The sequence below is a fragment of the Pollachius pollachius genome, assembly GCF_949987615.1.
Source record: "Pollachius pollachius genome assembly, chromosome: 13".
Classification (NCBI taxonomy): domain Eukaryota; kingdom Metazoa; phylum Chordata; class Actinopteri; order Gadiformes; family Gadidae; genus Pollachius; species Pollachius pollachius.
Window position 1 is genome coordinate 15,047,343 of NC_136946.1, and position 15,132 is coordinate 15,062,474.

At 42.5% G+C, this 15,132-nt stretch overlaps 1 protein-coding gene across 2 annotated transcripts; it reads left to right on the forward strand.

Moving 5' to 3' along the window:
• The first annotated feature begins 1,902 nt into the window (after window positions 1-1,902).
• fam83hb (family with sequence similarity 83 member Hb) lies at window positions 1,903-13,662 on the forward strand. Of its 2 annotated transcripts, none has more exons than XM_079749711.1 (8): window positions 1,903-2,138; window positions 6,177-6,374; window positions 6,694-7,041; window positions 8,441-8,605; window positions 8,756-8,880; window positions 9,035-9,571; window positions 9,970-12,289; window positions 13,067-13,662. In XM_079749711.1, exons 2-8 carry the CDS (start codon window positions 6,252-6,254, stop codon window positions 13,085-13,087), a joined length of 3,639 nt encoding a protein of 1,212 aa, XP_079605837.1. In that variant the 5' UTR covers window positions 1,903-2,138; window positions 6,177-6,251; the 3' UTR covers window positions 13,088-13,662. The 2 variants fall into 2 exon arrangements, with proteins under 2 accessions (XP_079605837.1, XP_079605838.1); XM_079749712.1 differs by having other exon boundaries at window positions 1,903-2,094.
• The last annotated feature ends 1,470 nt before the right edge of the window (window positions 13,663-15,132 follow it).

The window sequence follows — 15,132 nt, forward strand, 5'->3', positions numbered from 1 at the left end:
TATATGATATGGTATATAATATGTCCACTCAGTATTTCATCCCTTAATGTATGGTCAACTAGTGGGTTTATGATTTAAACAATGCATGGGGTCTGGTGTTTCCAGTCCCACACAACTCAAAATAAAGTATTCTGTCCTTTCATTATGGTTTACTAGATATGAGTTCTAACCCAAAGAGAAAATGTGATATATTGTTATAAGGCAATAAGGCCTATATTATTTAGGAGTGGACATAGTTATGAAACTATTCTTAAGGTGCTAGTTAATTAGAGTGGCTGATGAGCACTACACACATATTGTGTTTGTTGATGAAAGTATGTTTGTGTGTGTGTGTGTGTGTGTGTGTGTGTATACGTGACTGTGTGTGTGCGTGTGTGCATGCGTGTGTGTGCGTGCGTGTGTGTGTGTGTGCGTGTATGGGTTTATATATGTATGCATGTGTGTGTTTGTGTGCGTTTGTGCGGTTGTGCTCAGCCACACAGCAGTGTAAAGATGACCTCCCAGTCCCAGGCTCTGTGGAGTCACCTTATACTCAGGTGTGACATGACACCATGAGCAAAGCATGCTGGGAAAACTCAGGGGGTCGGAAAGATGTGGCCCTGTGACAGAACGTTAGAGAAACAAAGAGAACTGTACACAGCACACCTGGTTGCACTGAGATACCCTGTCCCATTATTTTGTTTTGAGAATCCACAATCCAGACCAGGATTTATCTTCCTCCTCAACACAGGTCCAAACCTGTGTGTGTGTGTGTGTGTGTGTGTGTGTGTGACGTGTGTGCAGGTTGCCAGGTGACTCCGAGAGAGAGAGAGAGAGAGAGAGAGAGAGAGAGAGAGAGAGAGAGAGAGAGATGGAACCGGTGAGAGGACATTGGAGGGGGTTCCGGGTGTGGTCCGACGCCCTGAGCACATTCCTACTAGATGCCGCACCCTCATTTCCAGCGTCTGTACCAACCGGTGTGTGCGGGAAGCACTTATGCACACCGGCACATCAAGCTTAGCCTACGTGTAGCAATCCCATACAAAATAACTTTAAGACTGTGGATTTGCCTCTCAAACTGTGATCTAATGGCCTATATTTATTTCACTTGGGTGTCTCATCATGTGCTGTTATGCCTACGTGTGGCTGCGCCTGTGTGTCCTGTCCTGTCCAAACTTGGGACACGCCCTGACTTTTCATGAAAGTGTCCGTGCGGCTGTGTGCATGTATTCTACCTGTTGCTCGCTATCACAGGCCATAAAAAGGGTGTGTTACAACTGATAGACGTTTCGGAACAAAGGCCAGCGCTAAGAAAATCCTTGCATCCACACCCACCCGCATAAACATAATCGCAATCCTTTTTTTTTTGTCTTGTCATGTGTTAATCGTACATCTGTAATATGTATGTCAATCTATCCGTATAACTAAAGCAAGAAAGAACCACGATTTGATCTGGAATAACCTGGAAGTTTCAAAGCACCCTAGACAAACAATAACGGAAAACGTCGTTGCAGCCGTTACTTGCAGAGGGAGTTGAGTAGTCTAAAATAATCTTCATTTTACCAGGAGCCCATGTGAAGGAGGGAACAAAGTCCTCTCTTATCGTTGGCGAGAGAACTATTCGTTTGTGAGTCATTTACTCCACGTAAAAAAAAGAAAATCCAAACACAATGAAGTGGCGCGAACCCCTTAATATTTCTTGTCGACCTACAGAATATGTCAAAGAGGCGTGTGGGCTTGTCGTCGTTTATTATAAGTTCGTATGGGAAGTATTCTTTCATAAAGTAAACAACTTTTTAAATGTGCCACTTGAAGTGAATTTCAAATAATGTTGTGAATTCGGTAATCAGCATAAAAGGGGAGGGGCCTCGCCGATGGGAAGCCCTAGAACTCCTTCATTTTCAGACTCCGGCGCTAAACGGCAGGTCCGACGCCCCGCAGAGAACTGCATAGGACCGACCTGAAGTTCACGACGAAAACCAGGGGTCTGGGCTCTTTTTGGGGTGGAGTTGTCGGCAACCAGAAGGAATGTATGCGGGGCAAGCAGACTCGTAGCTGGATCTATCTTGGGCTGAGCCGGCGAAAGCTGTCGCCTACACAGCGGTGCATAAAAAGGCAAGAGGAGCAGAAAAGGAAGCCTCCAAGCGGGTTTCGGCAGGGTGAGACAATTGGAGAGTATGGGCAAATAAGAAAAGCTACTTTAACTCACTTATTACTTACGCCAAAACCGCTTTTGCTTACTCATTTGTATTCTAGGCCTATTATAGTCCAACTTTGTCGATTATATACTTTTCTATGTCTATATCCTAGACACCTGAAGGATTACTTTGGAGGATTGTTAACGCTTTACTTGGCCTATATCCATCTATTTTTAACAACGTCTTGTATACAATGGACAATTACGTCAACGACCAATGCCTATATATTTTTACCTTTCATAAGACAAAAGGCCATAGGAAGTTTACAAGGTACAACAAGCAATACAGTTTTAATTCAATACTCTTTTCCCATGTCTATTACTGATGGCTATGACATGTATATTATCCCACTAATACCCCCAAAATAATAATCACCTCACGACCTAACCTAATGTTGGCAAAACAAACACACACTATTATTAACACGTTTTTAATAGGCTACTTATAGTTATAGCACTTGGCTGTCCGTTCAAAATAATAAAAAATCTCTTCTCTCATAGTACTCGTCTGCTCTCTACACATTCATCTTAATGTGTTTGTCTCTATGCTTTTTACTAGATGCAATTGGCTAGTTGTGTAACTGACTTTCAGGTTATTGTATAGAGAGTGGAGACAGAGGGACAGAAAGGGAGGTGCTGATTCTACTGTCTCCATTCTTATCTCAGTGTTTCTGTTTATGATTTACAGTTACTAAAATTTCAGGCTTTTTTTTGTCCCATCCAAACCAGTTTTACAGTGTTTTCTTGATCAAAGTAAAGTACTCATATAAAGAACAATTAAACATTATTTAACCTGTACTGGTGGAATATGGTTGATAGTTAATTCTGTTTATTTAGCAAGGTGTGCTAAGCTATGTGGATATGTGTGTGTGTGTGTGTGTGTGTGTGTGTGTGTGTGTGTGTGTGTGTGTGTGTGTGTGTGTGTGTGTGTGTGTGTGTGTGTGAGAGAGAGAAGCACTTATCTTTAGACGTTGAGAGTTTTAAGTCTTTTTAGTCTTTCGCTTTGCTATTGTAATGTTTTACTGTTGTGGATGTAATACACCCTATGCTCTTGAGTTGACCCGTTGAAAGGACAGTAATTCAAGCATGGATTCATTTGCATACTCTGAAGAAAATCCTGTCTGAACGCTTTGGTTACTACCCGAAAATAAACTAGAATTTGTTTATGTCAACTGATATTGTAAAATGTTTGTTGGTCTAAATTGACAATTTATATTAAATATAAGTACGCCACCCAGCCCACCCCCTAGGGAAACACATTGCAATATCTGAAAGAAGAGATCTGAAAGAGGGATCCCTATCTCCCAATGAGTCTCAGCATTGTCATCAAATTGAAACCCAGTTTATACGGCTACAAACAAAGCATATCCGTTGTGTTTGGGATATCATACTAGTCAGTCTGGGTCAGGTGAAAACAGCCTGCTTCCACATGCTTTGTTATCCTCGGTCATTTGACTGCCAATCCGTTGACACTAAATGATCAGTACAGAATGAAGTTTGGAGGAATCAACCCAAAATATCCAGTCTTAATCAGCTAGCCTTTCTGTGTTTAATAGTAGAACTCACCAGCCTGGGGCGTTTACAATTTATAGCCGTAAAGAGACCGTGCTTCAGTGGGATAAGATCTCCGTTGGGTTTCACAACCTGTATGATTTAAACTCATGACCAGGGAAATTCTTCACACACCACTAGCCACATGTGAGGACACATCGCTCACACCGAGCTTGTTGTTTTACCTGCACAGGTACACTATGTCCTGAATCAGCACAAACCTTGCCGTTCCTCAGGCAAATTTTGTATTAGGTTAATTTATCGTTTTTTAAAAGATCTCTGTTTCGTTCTCTTAGGCAGCACAGTGAAAAAAACGTTAGGCTGTTAGACAAGTGAGTTGAAGAGCAATTGGGAAGCTCCGCCATACCCTCTCTGGTGGAACAACCACTGCTGGGTGATTGAAAACATGTCACTAACTGCACCGCTTGTGACTTTGATGCATGGCGGAAACGTAACTATATCAACCGAGTTTGTAACAATCCTAATACTTACTGAAAATGCTAAAGCATTCATCAGTGGGCCAAAGGCTCAATCACCACTGGGTTAGGTTATTCGGGGATAGATAATGATTGAACTTAGATGACGTTCAGTGTCATCTAAGCCGTTCATTTATCGAAATTAAAATATTTTAAAATCTTGGCCACTTCAATTTAAGTTTGTTGCTAAAGATTCAAAGCTGATGCTCGCCATATTCATCCCTTCAAGTATATGGTCGGCAGATGGCTGGTTTTGTTCCACAACGGAACTCTCCTCGGAAATCAGCACAGCATACTACAACATGTACTTTTGTGGTAGAAAATGAGTCAGGCACCAGGATGTTAGCCAATGGGCTAGCGGATGAATCACAGGCATGTAGCAAATTAGCCTCAGGCCAGGCTAGGCTAGGCTGTGAGTCATACAACAGGGCCTCCCCTTTGACCGCAAGGTTGGACACAAAAGCCTTACCCCTCATTTCAGAATTCAGATTTGTGTGTTGAATACATGTTGCACACTTCATGCTCAGTTTTTAACTTGTACATGTTAGAGTACCACTAGTCACTCTCCCATTCTGACCACAAAGGCCTATAACACACCCTTCACCTTTCATTGCTTGTATTTTCCTCATTCCTGAAGTAAGACATGTCAACAGTAGCAAAAAATGAGAGTGACAAAAAAAACAGTTTGTACTATCCCATGCTGCAATTTTCTGAGGAGCATACATGTAAATGCATCTGTCATATTACCTAATAGCATGTCATTTAGCATGGGAACTGGTGAAACTACTGAAATGAATCTCATAAATGAATTATAGTTCTTGTACCACAGACTGCATATTCAGATTGCCTGCACGACAAGTTTGCTCAACAGGAATATGAGAGAACCTGTCCTGACAGCTATTTACAGCCCCAGCTGCCTCACTACTCTCTTAATGCTCTCCATGCGCTTTGTCCTTCGTCTTCCCCTCACCATTGTATGGGTCCTGTGAGTTTCCCCCTCCTCAGATATCTATTTGCCGTTGGCCCATGTGCCTCGATTGAATTTTCACTAATCATTGGTGCAACTTAAGGTGGACTTTCCATTCAACTACAATGTTGATGTGTATTGAACAGGGTGTATAAGTCTACAATGGGTGGTAAACTAGCCCTAATATTATAGTACATATAGTAGTGTAGTCTTACGGTTATGTACAACTACTCACATAAAGGTTCTCTGAATACAAATTTAATACAAAGATGACTGTACAATATTGCTGAGCAATGCTAGCAGTAATGAGTTGGCCAAATCTATCCATAAGCAATAATTGGATATTTTCAACAAAGCGTGTGTCTGACCAGAGTCATCGAGTGTTGAACAGTAATAGAAATGTATTGGTCTGACATATTATATTTCTATTATTGTATACGTATGCGGCACTGTGTGAATCTAGGTGTAACACGTGTTATCTTTATACTGACTGATTTTGCCTCTACAACAATGGCTGCTTTGTTTAAGGTATGGACAATGTTTTTTTCTTCACTTGCTTCCCTTTTGGGAGTCTCAGTAACAGTGTAAAATACTGTAGAATGAAAAGTAGGTCATAGGTGTGCAACCGTAAACAACATTTAAATCAAACATAACCTCTTTTATTGTCTATTTAACAGTTGTTTCAATAACTCTATACGGAGTTACCTCTTGCACTGTACATTGCAGCACTTGAATCACACAAGTAACAGCTTGCTTATTGATCCCCTCTGGTTACTAACCAAATCGTTGCTTTGTACATTTTATTTATTTTTCAAATGTCTTCAGTGAAATTAGTAAGTTTGAACAAACCATCTCATCTCTTATGTTAACTAAGCCATTCAATCCTCTTGCAACCCTTTTTGTATTTTTATATTCTCCCTCACCATTTCCATATCCTCATTTCCATAGTTTGTCCGTCGTAATTACTAGAGAATCCTTATTTTACCTTTTTGTCTTTGCTCTCTAGGTTCAAATCCCTCCCTTCCTTTACCCGACGGCGCCCCCTGCACTCTGACCTGTAACCCCAACCTCACCTCCAACCATGGCGCACCGATCTCAAAGTTCCTCGGTTGGCGACAACCCTCTCGACCCTAACTACCTGCCCCCCCACTACCGGGAGGAGTACCGCCTGGCGATCGACGCGCTGATCGAAGATGACTCCCAGGTAATAATATTGCATCTGTTACTGTTAGCCAAAGAGGTTGAAAACAACGGTGATGGATCTCAGCCTTTAAGTCTGTGCCGTCCGGACCAATCTGCGCTATAAACACTGCCTATTTAAGAAACAATGTTATATCTGTTTACTATTGTTGATTATCATGAATATATTTGTTTTTCATGTCCAAATCCTCTCATCCATTTAGTGGGTCATTCAAGTGCATGAAAAAGGGAAGGAAAAATCATGTTCTTCATGCTTTTGAGTTTGTTGTCCTCTTGTGATTTCCTGTATGTAAACAAGACTAATGATGGGGACATTTTTACAGCCTTATCAGGGTTACTATGAGTTCCTCCAGAAGGCCGACGTGGTGCCGTTCCTGGCACAGCCCGAGATCGATCACATCAGGTCCACCCTCCAGACTCCCAGCCAGAGCCAGTCTGCCAGTGTGCCAGAGCTGACCTACCATGAGGGAGTTATGGAGGACGATGGATCTTCTGACACCTACTGGCCAGTACACTCCGACCTGGACGCTCCAGGCCTGGACCTGGGATGGCCCCAGCAGCAGCACAGCTTCATAGGGCCCACGGAGGTCACCACCCTGATCAACCCCTCGGACCCTGAGATGCCCAGCATCAAGGAGCAAGCCAGGAGGCTCATCAAGAATGCATATCATGTAGGTGTTGGAGAAAGCAGTGGCTTATCACAAACGGGTCTTTCTGGTTCAGCAAAGTCATCGGTTTGGATGTTTAGTCTGGCGTTTAAACACTGTCAGTCCAATTCATGCGTCCATGTCTCTGAGGAAACCACCTCAGTGTTTTCAGATCAAGAGCTCTCTCTAAGGAATGGGACATGAAGTACAAACATGCTTTGGGTTATACTTTGGCATTGGTAGACCAGACTATAGCTTGTTATTACCACAACAGAAATAATTAACGTGCAGCGTACAAATGTCAAATGCCATGAGCGGTTGTACCGGTTTGTGTTGCTTGGCCTGTTGGGTCTGCGGTCCATTTTCTGTGCAGAAATGTATGCGTCTTGGCTCCTGTCATTATGACTTTTAGTGTGGTCATGTTTCGATAGACAAGCAAAGTCTGTTCCTCAGCCATTATGACTTTTACTGTTGTCCAGCCTCAGCCTGAATGTAGTCAAGCAGGTTGAGGAACGAGCAGGTGGTCTGTCTTATCTAAAAACATCCAGTAGTGAATATTGAGACCCTTGCTTTGAACAAATTGAACCGCTTTTTATGAAGCAGTGAGTACAGCCCACTACATTTCTTGTTCCGTTTGAACAAGATGATTACTTTGGTTACAAAACAAATGTGAACTACAATCTGCTTACTGCATGCTTTGGGCTTCACTCTATGAAGGTTGAGTGAAGGAAGGGGCACACAAGTGCATCGTTTAAAAAAATATGAAATTATTACACAATAGTTATTAAAGATAACAAATACAAAATTAAAACAACCTAAAAAATCCCTTTAATTGTATTTTGCATTCGTGCAAGTAGTTGTTTTTAGCCTTGTTGGCTTCAAACAGTCTTGGAGCTAACATTTATTTATGACAAGTTATGTCATTAGATACACTTCAATTCAATTGGGTTTTACATCAAGGATATTGTGGTGTTAAATGTGATAACCATGTTTATCTAAAATGCCAAGCCCTACCTAAGGGGAATAAGGTGTGTTTGATTTGGTTGCAAATCAATTGTGGAGGAGAATCCTTCATAGAAAAAGGGTTGGGCCCTATTCAAACATGTCTGCTGAATATGCGTGTCTTATCGAAACTATGAAAGCACTCAAGCTCCCATAACAAATGTTCATATTTACACAGAGCCAATGTTTTTGCATTTGAAGACATTTTGTTTATATATAAGTTTATATAACACAGTTATTAGTAACATACTCAACTATAGATCTTTCTTTATTCTCATAATGTCCACTTAACTCCACCGTTTTGAGAAGTTTGTGATAATTCAATATAAAATATTGTAATAGATAAAACCTCCAAAAAGGTAACCATACTCATGTTGTTGAATGTCAGCGGTGCGTCTGATCTCTCCCTGTTTTGCCCCAGGTTATCGCCGTGGTGATGGACATCTTCACGGATGTAGACATCTTCTCTGACCTCCTGGACGCCGCAGCCCGCCACGTCCCTGTCTACATCCTACTAGACGAGCAGAACGCCCATCACTTTGTTGCCATGGTGAACAACTGCAGGGTTAACTTGGACTTGATTCATGTGAGTTGAATTTGCATATACTACTGAGTGAATGTCATAGGGATGTTTTCTCCAGCCAACTTTGTAGTTTATTAACCTGTTGTAAAAATTCTCCCAGTGCCTTGCTACTTCATAACATGGTGTCCTTGTGTTTCATTGTGGTTGTCGCAGATGATGCGTGTGAGGACGGTGGCAGGAATAACATACTACTGCCGAACGGGGAAATCTTTCAAGGGACAGGTTAAAGACCGCTTCCTCCTGGCTGACTGCAGAGCTGTCATCAGTGGAAACTATAGGTAAGCGAGCCTACAAAAAAGTTTAAAAACAAAACAAAATAGAAAGCATAATAATGCAATACTCCCAGGTTAAATAGCTTATTCTTCTGTAAGCTCTTGTGATTACATTAGTTAATATTAACAACCTCCTCATTCCTATCTCCATGTCTTCCAGCTTCATGTGGTCCTATGAGAAGATACACCGCTGCATCGCCCACCTCTTCCTCGGGGAGCTTGTTGCCAGCTTTGATGAAGAGTTTCGCATTCTCTTTGCTCAGTCAGAGCCTCTGAAAATCGACCAATCAATTGTGCCACATGGCAACTCAGATTATCAAAGCAGTCAGTTTGGTTTGAAGCGATCCCAGTCATTGCGAAGCAACAGGGTTTTTCCACGACAAAACGAGCTTCCCTCTGCCTTCCCCTACGGAGAATCTGATCGGAATCCTCTTGCGTTTCGAAGGAACGACAACTTTCGACACTCGATGGAACCTACGGCAGGCATAACGATTGGAAAGTATGCACAGCAGCAGTTTCATCTTCAGCAATCGTACTTAGAGCAGGGAAGGTCCATCGTCTCTAGACAGATGGAGCTGAGCTCTACTGGATTCAAGAGACACAGCTATGCGGAAGGTACCCAGGAGAGCTACTCGTCGTCAAAGCATTACATGAAACACAGAGTCATGAATAATCTGGAAGAGACTGATTATCAGAGGTTAGTCCATTTATTGATCATATTGCCCATTGTCCGTTTGAATTGTATAATGTTATCACTTTTCTAGTGAATTTGAATTCTGATTAGCCGATTTCATACTATGATACTTTAGTGTATGCTACACGCAAACCACCTAAAATGACGCAATTTGATTGCTTCGCTATCTCGGGATATTGGGCAATATCCCATGATTGAGATCTCAAACTCGGGATATTGTTTTCAGCGCATCTCTTCACGCTAATAAAAACAAATAAACCGCTGATAAAAACAAATACATCCCAGCAAAAAGTGTTATCTTTTCAATTTTTGGAGTGTTCACGTGTAGTATATACTAAAACAATTATTCGCGTTAGGCGAGTAATTGTTAAATATTATTTACTCACTTTTGTATTTTGCAGGGAGCACGCCCAACAACGGTCTTATTACCATGAGGGGCCGGAACATGGATCTGGCCATGGACATTATGACAGACTCCAAATGCATGCTTCGAATCTCGCCTTAGATCAGCGTTCTGAATCAAGCTACACATCTGAACCACCTGTCGCTGGAGGCTACTGTCGAGATTACCTCTCGTCGGATGACCTGAAAGGACCTAAAGGGCTCCATGGACATCACGAAGCAGGGCGATATGAAGGAGTTTCAACACAGAAGAGGCCCACCATAGGCCAACCCTTTGCATGCCAGAACTCACCCACGCAACTTCACCCTCCAGAGAAACAGCCGTTCCTGAAGCCGTCTGAACAGGAGCGGGATCAAGACCCGAGCGCCAGACAGGGCATGAGGAGTTGGAGGATCAACTCCTTCCTCAGCACTTACGAGGACGGCGGAGAGGAAGGCCTACCTCAAGCACTAGGCCCGGATGCATTTGATGATGCTCCATCAGCTCAACAGGTAGCAGACCCTGAACGTTCTACAAATCGCTACGGGAAAAAAGAAATGCCCTCTAAACCAGATGTTCTGAGACCACGCTTTGGGAAACCCGTTTTACATGACAACAGCGAGAAGGACTCTGGCCCAACCAGGGATCTGCTGCCCAGCACTACCTATAATCCATACCTGATGGAGAAAGAAAGAGAGAAGGAGAGTGACATAGAGAGGGACAGATTGGGAACCAGGGAGGGACCAGGAGATGTGGAGATGAAGGAGGGTCCAGAGGTCAGTCTTTCCAAGCACGAGTCATTCCGCTCCCGTGTCAACCCAATGCTTATGAGGAGCTCTCGGCTGCGCTCCTCCCTTATCTTTTCCTCCTCAAAGGTGGAGAAGCACAGTGGGGGCCTGGGTCTTAAGCCCGCCACAGAGGAGGACGAGGAGCTAGACCATATCCGCACCACCTCTATAGTGGCTCAGATGCTTGAGAAGAGGAAGTCCTTGAACCGGGAGCCTTTTGAATGGAGGAAGAAGACAGAGGAGAAAGACAAGGACGATGAGAAACAGAAAGTGCCGGACAAAGAGAAGGGGGAGACCAGCTTTAAAGACCTCAAAGATAAATTTCAGAATGCGAGCCAAGCTGAAGCGCCCTCCAATGTCACTGCAGGTTCTTTGAAAACTCAACAAGAATCATCATTGAATATGAACGATCCAGCTAGTCGCCTACAGTATTTTAAAGATTTGGCCGCTAAGAGAAAAGCCTCAAGGACGGAGACAGAAACAGCACTCAAAGCCACGGAGCCAGTTGAAAAGAAGCCAGACCTTTTGGATAAAACTCATCATAGCACAGCCACTCACAACATCCCATCTGTTTCTGTTAACCCACCAGAACCTGAACCCAAGAAGTTAGACATCTCATCTAGGCTAGCGGAGCTCACTCGCAGATCGTCTATCAGTGGAAACAAGCCACCTGTGGTCTCTACCAAGCCGTCAGTAAACCAGCTGAAGCCAACAGAGCCAGATTCCACTCGGAAGGCGGGGAATGGGTCAGAAGTTCCGAAGAAGGACTCTTTCAAGTCTCTGAAGCCCTTTCCCTCTCCAAGCATCTTCCGAAAGGACCCGTTGAAGCTCAAAGCACTGAACCCTCGCCGGGTCTCTAGTGGTGAGGACATGCTGACAGCGGATGCAACCGATGCAGAGAAGAGTGAACTGAAAAAGAGCCGCTCGCACAGCTCTTCATCCATGATGCGTTCTGACTCAAGAGACGTACTCAATAAGCATTGTGGCTCCAATACTTCCATCAACACAATAGGGAGTGATGGCAAGAGTGAGGGGAAGCCTCTGGATTTCCTCAAGAAGCAGACGCAGAGGTTAAAGGGCTTCCTTGGGCCTAAGGATAAGGACAAGAAAGCTGCTGCTAGTGCGGATGAAAAGACCATGAGAACTGTGATGGAAATCACTGAAGACTCCAGCAAAAAGTCAAGCACGTCTTCTCACACGGGATCAAGCAACAATGACCAACTCAACGCTAACCACAAAGTATCAGCGGGCACCTCTGGACCATCGCGGTACCAGTCCTCCGGTGGCTCGGTGCTGTTCAGCAGCAACCTACGAGACGACACCAAGGTCATCCTGGGGCAGATCTCTGCCAACAGTCAGAAGAACCGCCTGGACCAGGATAAAGCAGGCGGGGCCAAGGAGGGCGACCCTGGAGAAAAGGGCCTGGAGAGACAGAGTTCATTGAGGAAGACTCTCTTTTCGCGACCCCAAACCAACCCACAGGAGAGAGAGGGCCTGCTGAAGAGGATGGAGAGTATGAGGAAGGAGAAGAAGGTGTACAGTCGCTTTGAGGTATGTGTACCAGCAAACAAAAGCCAGCAGCAGTTGGTTGGAAGAAATGAGGAGTGGTGATAGACGTTGGAGAATTCCAACAAAAAGGTGTGAGAGTCACAAACTGATCTAACAAGTAACAAACAAAGCTAAAGATGTTAAGGTTAGTTGGATTACAAACCGGGAATCAAATAAATTGCCGTGCAGGTTCCCATATTTAAACAATCCAGAAATATCTGGATTGCCGTGCAGGTTCCGGTATTTAAACAATCCAGAAATATCTGGATTGTTTAAATACGGGAACCTGCACGGCAACTTATTTCTCTATTTATTTCTCTAGTTTGTCATAGTATTATCGATTGTATTATATTTTATATTGTCATATAAAATATAAATTTGCTGCCATATCAATCCCTATGACAGTGAATAGTTTGTTATATTATATCAAAACACACCTAAATAATATGAAAAAAGTACATGATTGCTATCGTAGTGTTTGGAGATCTTTTCCTAATTTAAAAAATATGTACACTATTACACTAGTAAGTTCTGCTTATAAACAGATTGGTTGTAACTTGGATGTTTTGGCAGATGCCTTTAACTAATTAATATTTAAACCAGGGGTTTAGTTTTGGATTATGTTGAACTGTGAATCATTAAGATTTGTGTCAACGTTGAACCTCTCTACAGAGGCTCTACTGTTTACCGTATAGCCTTGACCACCAGGAGTATTAGTAGGAGGGGATGGCTGATCCTGTCCTATTCACTTTTCCTCTGTTTCTGCTGTTCTGTTGACAGATGGGGAACAATCTTGGATAACTAAAGAGGACTGACACTTGGTTTGGAAATCTATGCAAATGAACAAAAAGACGCTTTCCGTAACGTGCCAACAACCCTATAAATGTACCTCAACAGCTGCACATTCAAGCATTACTGGATTTTCTGACGAAGCAATAAACCTAGTTTAGAGTGTGCAGTTGTGGCAAGCATTGGCACCACATTTATTTAACCATATATGGTGAAAGAATGAAAGGAGAGTGACCTGACTCTGATACCGACTGCTTTCGGCAACATTTCACCAAGCAATAAAAAGCCAATTTTCTTAGAGAGACGTAAGGCCCTTGTGGGTATAAACATGCACAAGTAGGCTGCAAGTAAGAGGTGCGGAGAATTTTTTTACATCAAACAATGTCATGAACTTAATATGCAACTGGATTGAACAAGCCTCTGCAGAACAGCACATTCCAAGTTCCGGTGCGTGTCTATAACAGACTATTGACTTGGTAAAAAAATAAATGGTAATGAGAAAAAAAATATATGCTTCTGGGGAGGGGACATTTTTAGAAATATCTCAAAATTGAGAGCAGAAATAAAATGAGTATATATATCAAGCACTTCCAATGTTGAGTTCGGTATCCGCAGCACTCATAATATTTCTGTAGAAAGGTGGGATTTAGATTACGTTTGGTTAAAAAATAAAGACTTGAGTGTGCCTTTCGAAAGGGTGGGGCCTCTCAGGACTGACTTTTAAAATCAATTATTCAGGGAAGGGCTAGGCCTGCTGGAGCACATCAAAAGTGAAGAGAACGTGGGTTACCATCACTGGTCCTTTATTCAAAACAATGCCGATGAAAGTATGCCCTGATCCACTCATTACTTAAGGTGGATTGTACACCACTGAAATAAATTCATTATAGGACTATGCCAGATCCGTCATCCATTGAGTGGATAGACTCTTAATGCTGGACGAAGGCCAAGCTGATGTCACTCACATATCTTCTCCGACCTACGCCCTGAGCAGGTCCACTAACCTGTTTGTCTCTCGATTGGACTAATGACGTGGCCTTGAGGTTCAGTCAACACTAGTCTTAATGTGTACTATATTGAGACATTGAGGGTCCAACAGAGTTCTTCAACACTAAGAGGATATTTGAATATGTTTTCTTCAAGGAATATTATTGTAAATATTAACATGAATAAGGGCTTGGTGAGGCTATTTATACAGTAACTGGTAACGAGTAGGTTAAATATTTTCTAAGTGTCTTATAGTATCTAATTCTAATTAGTTTATGTACATTATCAAAGAAATAATGATTCATAATGACAACAAATCGATTTGCTGAAGATTTATTAATTTTTTGTAATATATTTTAGAATATTTTGCTGCAGCAAACTGTCATATATTAAATGCGCTAAAAAATAATTTGCTTTTGTTGCTGTAATCAGTATTGATGACCTCCACAACTTCATAAATGCCAAAAAATATACATATTTGTACTAGTCCCTATCTCGTTTCATTCATAGTACCATAATCAGATAAGATTGTGGATGGTTGTTGTGAGAGGGAAAGGGATATCAAAATATCTCAAAAGATCTCAAGATCTCAAAAAATTATACCTGGCCAGTGGTTGCACTCAGCCAGAAGGGAGTCATAATCATATCTCATAAGATCTTGATGAGGGAACAAGAATTAAGGACGCACCTCCCTAATGATTCTGCCCTACTGTCAGAACATATGTGACTGTCAGGTAGGACTACCTAGGTCATAGTGCTACTTTAAATAATGAGGATTTGGTTTGATGGCTTTCCCCCAAGGTGTGTATATATTTGTACAAAAATGTATAAATATATATGTAGGGTAGTTGCCTTTTCGCGACCATGGATGGCGCTGTTGTGTTGTTGTTGGTCCTCAGCGGTTTAGCGATTGTGGCCTTTTGGCCTTACAGGCCACCGTTTTGTTGCAGGGATTCGCCCGCGCAAGCGCCATTTTTGTCAGTTGTTTGTTTCTCTGCCGTAAGGTTGAACGTTTGAGCTGTGAATGAGAGAAATAAACGGCGGCGTGGTCCGAGCCATAAATCAAGAAA

Coding starts and splice junctions, on each gene's coding strand:
- fam83hb (XM_079749711.1), top strand. CDS start 6,252: ATGGCGCACCGATCTCAAAGTTCCTCGGTTGGCGACAACCCTCTCGAC. Junction 6,375..6,693: donor TGATCGAAGATGACTCCCAG/GTAATAATATTG, acceptor ACATTTTTACAG/CCTTATCAGGGTTACTATGA. Junction 9,572..9,969: donor GAAGAGACTGATTATCAGAG/GTTAGTCCATTT, acceptor TGTATTTTGCAG/GGAGCACGCCCAACAACGGT.